Below are 9,974 nucleotides of genomic sequence, written 5' to 3' on the forward strand. Positions count from 1 at the left end.
ACTAAGCACTAAGGCCCTTCAGGGAGACCTCTTAAAAATAAACAAGGTGGTTTGATGCTTTAGATGCTTCACGGTGTTACAAAAGAAATTTTGATGTACAGTTGCTCAGTGACTACAAGTATTTTTGTTTTCTTTCAGGTGAATTGTCCAGGAGATGCAAAGATGTTAAAGATCTCAAAGGTGTCACTGAAGATGGCGAATATTTCCTTCAAGTCAAAGGAAAGACGTTAAAGGTGCATTTCAGCAACAGACTGATAGTTAAATGCCCTTCCCAAAGGTGCAAGAGGACCCTGCGTGTGCTCTTCACTTCCACTCGTGCATTTTCTACCCTGAGTTTTCTCGGCCATTCCTTTCCACATGATACCTGACAAAATTCTGACTTCCTTCTCTCAGGTGTATTGCTCTGGGATGCAGACCGACAGCCCAAAGGAGTACGTGACCCTTGTAAATGGGGATGCAGAGAATTTTTCAGAAGTGTATGGATACAGGTAAGAAATCCCTTAATCCTGAGCTTTGAGATGTATTTGTTTTCCATGGCAATATTTTCCGGTCATGAGTAGAAAGGGTTTTCTTTTGATTTAGATTGCATAACCCGACTGAATGTCCGTATAACGGGAGCAGACGAGAAGACTGCCAGTGTAGGAAAGATTACACAGCAGCTGGGTTTTCCACCTTCAGCAAAGTAAGGCTGGACCTGAACACTATGCAAATAATAAGTGAGTAAAAACAGGGCCTTGCCATTAAAAAAAAATATGTTTATTTTACAGAAATATAGCTGTAACTACAAACAAGCAGTAGTACTCTAGTGAGCAATATTCCTGTTAAAGGCTGCTTTACACTTAGAGACTGCAACTCAAGTACATCAGAGATGCTCATGCTATTTCTCTGTAATATGGGAAAATACTAACAGTCACTGGTGCATCTGCCATGCAGAATGAATATTTCTGTGCTCCCAGCAGGCCAGCGTATTTTTTGAAGGATTTTATTTCATTTGATCCCCTGTTTTCAGACTGGACTCAGCTTCACCAGGGAGGAGCTGGACCCCATTTTACACACAGATGTGTCAGGAGATCCCAGTGCAGAGTCTCTGTTGGGGTCAGGATGCTGTTCCCTCAGGGCTAGGGCAGAGGAGCTTCTTGGTAGAACCTGACCATGGGAAAATAACTTGTGTGGAGAGTGATGGAGGTGGGGCCACGGATTTGCAGGGGAGGAGGGGACTGTAGCCATGGGGTATAAGTGATGCCCTGTCTCTCTTGTCATCCATGGGAGCCGGGAGCCATCCTGCTGCTGGAGAGCCCTCAGCATCCCATAGGGATACAGTTTCAGTCACTCTGACTCCAGGCATGCTATCAGTTTCCAGTAAATGTCTTAAAAATACAACATATTGTTGGGGGTTTATTCAGTAAATAGCAGAGATTTTTTTTAGCGAATCAAAATCCTTCCATGTAAAGTGATTCTTTATCTGATAGGGGGTTTTTATCACTTAATTTTCAAGCCATGATTCCTCCCAGTCTATCAATCTGTAAAAAGCTAGTAATAGTCTGTAAAAGCTCCTAGGTAAAGATCTCAAAGGAACCACCCTTGGGGAATTTGATACCAACTCCCTTTGAATTTCAAAAGGAGCAGGGCACCTACCTCTGTCAGGCAGGAGCTATCTCACATCCCCATCTAAATGAGTCTCGATTACTTCAGATCCCTCCAGAGCAAAATGTCCCAATTCCCTCTGGAAGCCTGACCCCTGGGCTGGGCAGCCAGGAGAGCACAGATAGGGTTGCTTGCCTATTTTCAGAAGTGGGGTTTAGGAGGTTCCTGAAAGTTGGGGCATTTTCTGATAGAGAAAACCCAAGCCATGGGTTCGAGTTTTGCTGTTATTTATACCTAGGCCCTAAATCACCAGTGTACTTAAACCCAGCTGTAAATGTTGAGCGTGTGAGCGCCCTGTTAAATTCAGTGCTCACATACCTGGAGTCACATGTGGGATGAATTGGGGATTTAGTATTAAAAATCCAACAGATGAGGTCTTGACTTTCAAGATTAATGTTTGAAACCAGCTTTAGTGAATTTAAACATTAGCTGAGAGAATGTTTACATGTATTTTGTCTCTCTCCCTGCCTCTTTCTCTCCGTGATATTCACCCACTATTCTCCACAGCGACTGATTTACAGTTTGCACGGACACATGATGGACGACCTGTTCCTTATGCCACTGCTGGGGACTGCTACAGTGCAGCCAAATGCCCACAGGTATTTGACAATAGCATTTCCTAGGAATTGGTGCCATTTGTTATGTTCAGGCCCTCTATTAATTCCTGATGATCACATCAGCCCAACTCCAGTGAGCGTCACATTCTCATCTCAGCCGTCGGAAACCTTTTCTTCTGTCTGTGCAGAAAGCAATCCCCATGTTCCCTATGGGAAAATGTCAGGTTATTATCAGACCATTGTAGGTACTGACTAAGGGACATTCCCCAGGACCTCAGACAGTTGGTATAAAGGAGAAAAGGAAGAAGAAATGAGCTGTGGGAGGATGGCTGGTCTTTGCATGTGTAGCTGAAGGTAGGAGGGTTGGTCCATGGCAGAGCTTGGTAGAAACTCTGGGCAGGGAGAGCAGTGGTGGATCAGGCCATCGGGATGCCCTGGGACCCTGCCTCTGTGCTCTGCAGTCTCGTATCTGCTGAAACGAGGGTGGAAGAAGATGGGTGAGAGAACCCCTCTGGGTGGAGAAGGCAGCAGACAGACAGACAGACAGCAGAACTCCTGCCCAGCCAGCTCAGGGGGGAGATGCCCAAGAAGGAGAGGAGAGAGTCTTTGCAGGGCAGGAACAGGTCGGGTTTCTGCCACTGGACTGATGGATCCCACCCATCAGAGACCACGATGGTACCTGCCAGCTGCTGCCACACCATCCCCATGCCCTGTCCCCATGCCCTGCTGCTTATTGTCACAGCAGCCCAGTGAGACAAACACTCACTCCAGGGCAGGGAAAAAGAGGATGAAACGAAGGCAGTACCTGCACATCAGGACAAATCCAGCCTGTCCCAGCACCGTGAGGTGCCTGGCCACGAAAGCCCAGAGCTGGGCACAGGCTAAGTCACACCTTCAGTAGGTTTGGGAGACAACGCAGGACGTTTAGCCCGGTTGCGTGGAAGAAATGTGCTTTCTTGAAAGTCTTTGGGAGACTAATTAACACTGTGCTACAGGTGGCTTCCTCTAGTTTTTGTGGAGCTGGGGGATGATAACTGGTATGTTTGGATAGTCCAAGGTATTGGGTGGACTTTGCTCACAGAGGGTATGAAGCAGGGAGTCACAGCAACAGACGGCAGAGGGCAAACCTCCCCAACTCTTCCCTCCCTACTTTCAGAGCTGACACTTTTTCACACAGCTCAGCAGCTCAGGGATTGACTTCTTACCTCGGGAAGGCTCATGAATGTTAATACCCATCCACCTGACCCAGACAGTTTGCTTCTTGCAGAAAATCAACATTCCCAAGGCAGCAAGTGCAGGGAGCAAAGCTAACAGCCATCTGGTACCGCACGGCTGTGCTGGGCTGTGGGTCAGCCTGGGGATGTGGCCGAAAGATCCCTCCTTGGGTCCAGAAACGGGCAGGGCTGGGGTCTGCCTTGGGGATAAAGGGAAGGCTGGGGGCATCTCCATTGGATGCAGACATATCCCTTAATTTTCCATCCATTTTGAGACAGGTTGGAATGAAGTGAAGGATGTTTGTCAGAAATAAACAAATGAAAGAGTTTTGATTTTACAGAAGTCTGGGGGAAGGCAAAAAAAAAAAAAAAAAGCCCAGTGGAAAATAAGGAAAATCAGGACAAGTGTGCCCTCTCCAGTTGAGGAGGGAGCAGTGAGAGCGGCTGCAGTGTGTCCCTGGGGTACCTTTCCCATCAGCTGCTGGAGCACGTCAGGCTCTGCAGTTTGCCATGGAAAAGCCAAGAATGCCCTCAGCCGGCAAACGGTGAAAAAGCAGTGTAAAACCGAGGAAAAAAAAAAGCAGTGTAAAACCCAAGATAGAGCCCCTCCTTCCTTGCAGCCACCAACAAGAAGAAAATTCCTAGCCCAGTACATGCTGTGATTTGTACAATACGTGCCAATCGCTATCAGAGCAATGGAAAAAATTGAAACCATTGCTGGCAGGATCCTGTTAGAAAAGTGAGATGGTGGCGAAAGCACAGTATTTGGGGGTAACCGGGCTTGTCTGCTTGTTTTTTAGGGTCGCTTCAGCATAGACCTTTACGGGACAGGCCTGTCCTTAACGGGAACGGCAAAGTGGCTCTCGCAAGGGAATTACGCGGTGTCGGAAATTCAAAAATCCCCAGTAAGTTGTAATTTTAATTACGGTTATTCTTGCTCTTGAGAACTTTCTAATTGTTGTTTTTCGTGGCAACATATTGCAAGGAGAGACTAACAAAAATCTGACATCAGAAAGGAAATGTTTCCCGTCATTTTACGTGAGGTGGGGGGCGGCCCTAGCAGGTTTAACTTGATTTGAGCTATTGCAATTAATTAGTGAGCCTGCTTAACCGTGAAGCTGCAAATGCTGCATGCTGTGGGGCAGACAAGTCCTTAATTAGTTGTCTGAGGTGTCCAGCAGGGAGCGTGGATGACAGGCAGGCAGGACCAGGGTGCGTGGGGTCAGGGCTGCAGAGCAGGGCTGGACCTGCTGGAGCAGGTCCAGGTACCAGGCGAGTGTGCCCAAAGTAGGAGTTGTTCCCAAAACGTGGCTGATAAAGTGTGAAGAACGTGGACCTTCCCAATGGGCTGGGTTTGTCTCTTTGGGAGAGACACGCATCACCCCCAGCTCTGGGGATGGCTTTTTTGGCAGTTACTTCATGTGAGTCACCCCAATTGCCCCTGTTAAAATTCTCCTAAGAAGGTCACCGTAATCATTTAACAAAAAGCAATTTGCAAAATATCCTCTCCTGTACTGCTATAGGTCTCCTTGGCTCTGGGGACCCTCTTGAGCCCATGAGCCTCATCAGTGCTGGGGTTCTGAAAGGAGAATTAAATGATCCTGATCCAACCACGCTGCAGCAAAGCATCCTCCAGTACAGGTAGAAGGGGACCAGCACAGCCTCCCTGTGTTAGTTCTGGCAGGTGCTTTGCTATTCTTCTCCCTTCTAGAAAGGAGAAACCCAGGCAGATGACTTTGGGGTTGCAGAGAGCAGACACCATCATGGCTGGCAGAATTAAAACAAACTTTAAGGGACAGGGGGTCTAAGAGACAACTCTTACCTCCATCACTCGGTGGCATCTGTCAAGCACTGTTCCAAAGGTGTAATTGCCTGCAGGAGCAGAAAGGAGAAAGGCATAGTGAGAAGAGATGATAGCAGCCTGCTGCAATCACAGATCAATAGTGTCAAGGGCAGGATGGAGCTCGTTTAAAAATAAATGCTTTGTGCAAGCTTGTCCTGCACTTAAGTCCAATTTTCTGGTAATTGAGGGTTGAATTCCCCTCAAGGACTGTCTGTCCATTGTAATGACCAAAAGGAGAAAGACTCTGCAGAGGTGCGATAAGGAAGGCCAGATGGATTAATCTCTGAACTCAAGCCTGGAGTTGCACCACGCTCTCTCCTGGAAACCAGCCCAACCCCAGGACCACTCTGCATCTTCCTTTGTCTCTTCTTGCTGTAGAAATGCAGAGCTGAGAGGGGGTGGCACTTCAGCAAGTGAGCTTTACCTCGTCCCTTTCCTTCTTCTCTTGGCTCTGGAGCCTCTGCAGGCCTTTCCCTTCCAAATGGATGTTTCTGCCTCCAGCTATCCTTCCTGTGCCCTTCACGTGCTCAGGCACAACTGAGGAGGTGTTATTGTCTAGATGTGGGTTTTTGCTCTTGCCTGAGCCAAGTTTTCCACTCATTACAGTTACTCACCGTGGGGCAAATTGGAGAAAGCACATACCCTTGAGATCTCCCTCCAAATGGCCTTCTCCTTGGGCATCTCTCAGTGCAATAAATCAAAGCTACCCTTTCTTATTTGTGTTCACCATCTGACCTGGTAGCACTAAAGGGAATTGCATTTGCATACATTTAAATATAATGATGATTTGGTAGATTGATTTAGGCATAATTTGTTTTCCTTCCAAGACATTTTCTATTAAAAACCCTGGCTACATTATCCCAGATCTGGCCCTTTGTCAGTGCAGAATTCCCGAGCCCTTCGGTGAGGTGTTATTTCTGATTTTGCCTGCAGGATGGTACCAAAGTAGTAGGAAAATGCGGCGGTTACTGCGGGAAGTGTACTCCATCATCTGGAACAGGCCTCGACGTTCAGGTGTTATAGCGATGGTGAGTTCCCAGCTGCTTCTGCTGGGGAAATCTTCCCAAAAACGTCCTGAAGGACCCGATCAGGCCACGCTTGTGAAAGCACTTGCCATTTTGTGCACCAGTGACAGCCACCCACCCCACGCAGCATCCCGGGAGCGATGGGATCCTTGCTCACCCCAGTAGCCTTGATGGGTATAAAGCTGTCAACTGGAAACACTCTTCCCACTCGCTTTGGCTCTGCTCTTGTGCCAATCTCTCTACTTAACAGTTTTCAGGGGCGAAGAGGATGCTCTGACTCTAATGTGCCCCTCCTCTGTATTTCCCAGGTTCTCCGAGAGCGGCCAGCGGCGAGGAGATGGATGAAGGATAGCGATGCAATACCTCTGCCTTCCACTTTTTTATCTGTTTATGTGTGTATATAGATCGCATATTCTTAATGTACAGTATAATATTTATGTTTGGAATTATTTATTTTGATTTAATATTTTTGTACGTAAAATCATTATATTAAGGCTGCTTTTACTATTTTTATTTTTTATTGTTAAAACCTGCAGTCAAACCACTGCATTTTGCGTACTCTACATTATATGTAGCATTATGACAAGTGATACTTTATTGTCACTGTATTCAGTTGTTTACTTTCAATCAGTAATTTTCCTTCAGTTACGGGCTGCTTTGGCCCTCTACGGTGCTACACAATCTGCATAGGGGTATTTTTGGCATTTCAATCTGTCTTTATGTAAGGAACATAGACAAGATGTGCTTAAATTTTATTTTAGGGATTAGGCCGACAGCACTCAAGGAAAACATGACAATGAATACAGTGCTAGTTGCATTAGCAATCTTTATCTTTTAGGTATGTTTTGAATTTCACATGACCTCTGTGGCCAGTGCTAAAAGCATTGGTTTGGTGCTAACGTGATATTTATTAATGCTCTGTAGTTTTAATTAATCCAGTGCCTTTATCAGCGAAAAAGGGAAGAAAGCAGAAAAGAATTGTCAGGTGATTCAAATCAATTAAGATCTACCCCAGGTTTAGGAAAATTCCTGCAGATGGGTCTTCAGCTCGAGCCCCTTATTTTTTGCAGGGCTCCGAAGCAAACTGGCTTTTGAAAAAAAAAAAAAAAAACACATGTATTTGTCTCCTGATCGCATGTGCCTCTGTGCTTCCTGGCTCCATCTGGAAGCGGGGTATTAACTCATCCCAGACAGGCTGATCAGGCCATATGTTTCCCTGGGCTGTGCACTGAGAAGAGCTGCAGTTTCTTACAGCCCTCATCACCAAAACCCTCCCGGGAAGCCGAAAGCATCCCTGCCGCGTTATCCCTGCTGGTGGGGGCTGCGGCAGGGGATGGGGGACAGCACACCCAGCCAAGCCACCCCCTTCCTCTTGGCTGGGGGACTCCATTGCGGGCACCTGCAGCGTTTCCCCAGCTTCCTACTCGCTCACAGACCATCTGCAAAGGGAGGCTTCAGCGCCGGCTCTGCCTGGTTTCAACAAGATCACTCTGTACTTGCAGATAACTCTGCCCTCCCTCCCCCCCCTTCAAAAACAGGCTGCTTTACGCCTACTTCTGTGTTGCTTCGGATCTTCCTGGTAAGGCATCTGCGCTCCTTGCCTAGCCGCCATCCCGTGTACAACCAGACCTTTAGCATTGGCTTTTTTTTTTATTTTATATATATATATAAATTGAGGAGCCATCTCCCATAGGCGCCGCAGGCAGCTGTGCGATGGCTCCCGCCTGTACATAGCCCGCTGCTTGTGCCACGCCACGTCTTCGCAGAGCTTCGTAGCACGTTTGAACGGGGGTGATGTGACCAGATTATTTTTGTAGTCTATGACTATGTCCCTTATCTCTTCCTCCACAATTTTACTTAGCGATAGGAAGATGCTGCCCTTCCGCCTTTACCTAGGGGGGCAGCCGGGAGCACGAAGTACAAGGAAAGGAAGCTTTTTTCAGCGCAAAATTGCCAGCAGTTTGGGAAACTAAAGAGGTTTGTCTGCTACTTCAGATAAGTCTTGCGGTTTTAGATGCCAATAGTTAACAAAAATTCAACCTCAGGATCTCCTGCGAGTCTCCCTAAAGGATGTGTAACCAGTCTGTTACTAAACAGCGGGGTCAATAGTGATGAACGATCCGATCCCTGGATTCATAACCCGGGTGTGTGTCGGGCTGTGTCCAAAATTCAGGGTGAAACCTGTCAGCCTGAAAGGCCAGGGATCAACCCATCACATCAGTTGAGGGACATCTCGCAGGCAAGCAGGGCTGCCTTACAGTCCAGCAGCTCAAGAACTGGTGCTCTCCACTTACTCTGTGTGTGCCTCTGCTGCTCTTATTCGTATTAGACTTAGATGAAAGAATGAGACTCTTAGCCATAATTTGAGTCTTTTGGGTTAATAGCACAGAAGTAGATAGGATCGTATCTTAGAAAGATTGTTTTTTCCACCTGTGTTGTGTGACTATGCATAACAATAATGAGTTCTACCATTCTGAGAAAAATGCCAAAAATACCATTTCAAAAGCGAAAGAAAAGAAAAGGGAAAAAGGGAAAGGGGAAAAGGGAAAGAGAAAGAGAAAAAAGGGAAAGGGGATAGGAGTAGTAATGGAATAGTGATTTTTTTTTTAATGATAACTGCTTATGTATAACTTCTGTAGGGGAAAAGGGAAAATTGCACTATGAAGTTTAGAAAGAAACAGTGGTGCTTAGAAAGTACAGGCTTATTATATTTTCTCTAATGAAGTGAATGGCTATTTATAAAAAGAAATATTATTTTGACCTGTACAAGTTCATTTCTACAATATAGTTTCATAGCAGCTATTAACAGAGCAAGAGAAACCTAAAAAAATATTAAATAAACTATAAGGGAAAAAAAATGATAGAGCACTGATCCTGTGGTTCATTAATGGGCTTCATTAAATAGGAACAGACTTTGAGGACCAGAGACATTAGACATTTCTTGTTCAGGAAACAACTCTGGGTTTTGTATATCAATGCCATTATTTTTCTACAAACTGGGGTTATTTTTGCAAGCACTTTCCTGTACAGTGTTTCTTTTCTTTCTGCTTATACTCAAAATGAAATGAAAAGACCCATAAGACATGTCTGTATGGTCTTTCTGCATTTGCCATCGTATTTCAATACCTGTGTGCTATTATAGAGGCAAAATACTTTGTACACAAGGGAATAATACATTGAATGGTAAACATTCCTTTCTGTGCTGGTGTTTATTTCCAAACTTTGGGTTCCTTGTTTGATTGTCCCATGCAAAAGGAAGGAGGGAAGGCAATAATGTTGTTTATATGGGGCCCTGCCCCAAGCCCATGTTGGGAGTCTGTGGACCAGTCTTGGTGAGTGGCCACAGCACGATTCGTGTCAGATGGAGTGATGCTCCCCATTTTCTGTCCAGGAGAGGGGTGGCCGAGGTACAAAACATACCCAAGCACATCTCAGAGGTGCCCCGGGCACTACTCGGACATGCCTGGTGGCCAACTGGTGCTGCCATCCACACACCAGGGTCATCTCTTGCCGTGGGACGATAAGGGAGACACATTTCATTACGCAAATGTTATTGAAGGATGAGCTGGGGTACTGGACCTGGTCCACACAGCTAGCAGTGCTGGTTAAAGCAACCTGCAAATAAAAAAAAATCACCTTTTCTAAGTTTGAAAAAATAGTATGACATATACAAGAAAATTCAGGGAGAAGA

At 46.0% G+C, this 9,974-nt stretch overlaps 1 protein-coding gene across 6 annotated transcripts in view; it reads left to right on the forward strand.

The window, feature by feature from the left end:
* The window catches only part of ADAMTS9 (ADAM metallopeptidase with thrombospondin type 1 motif 9), an 87,861-nt gene extending 78,388 nt beyond the window's left edge, over positions 1 to 9,473 (forward strand). For 4 of the 6 annotated variants that reach the window (XM_014946783.1, XM_014946785.1, XM_014946784.1 and 1 more), the window contains 7 exons: positions 139 to 233; positions 394 to 488; positions 583 to 716; positions 2,152 to 2,243; positions 4,216 to 4,320; positions 6,192 to 6,286; positions 6,592 to 9,473. In XM_014946783.1, coding sequence (XP_014802269.1) covers positions 139 to 233; positions 394 to 488; positions 583 to 716; positions 2,152 to 2,243; positions 4,216 to 4,320; positions 6,192 to 6,281 — 611 coding nt within the window. In that variant the 3' untranslated portion in view covers positions 6,282 to 6,286; positions 6,592 to 9,473. Of the gene's footprint in view, positions 1 to 138; positions 234 to 393; positions 489 to 582; positions 717 to 2,151; positions 2,244 to 4,215; positions 4,321 to 6,191; positions 6,287 to 6,591 lie in introns of those variants that run through there. The other 2 variants (XR_001412577.1, XR_001412578.1) reach the window with 2 other exon arrangements.
* Positions 9,474 to 9,974: the final 501 nt, after the last annotated feature.

Source organism: Calidris pugnax, unplaced genomic scaffold (assembly GCF_001431845.1).
Source record: "Calidris pugnax isolate Ruff unplaced genomic scaffold, ASM143184v1 scaffold81, whole genome shotgun sequence".
Classification (NCBI taxonomy): domain Eukaryota; kingdom Metazoa; phylum Chordata; class Aves; order Charadriiformes; family Scolopacidae; genus Calidris; species Calidris pugnax.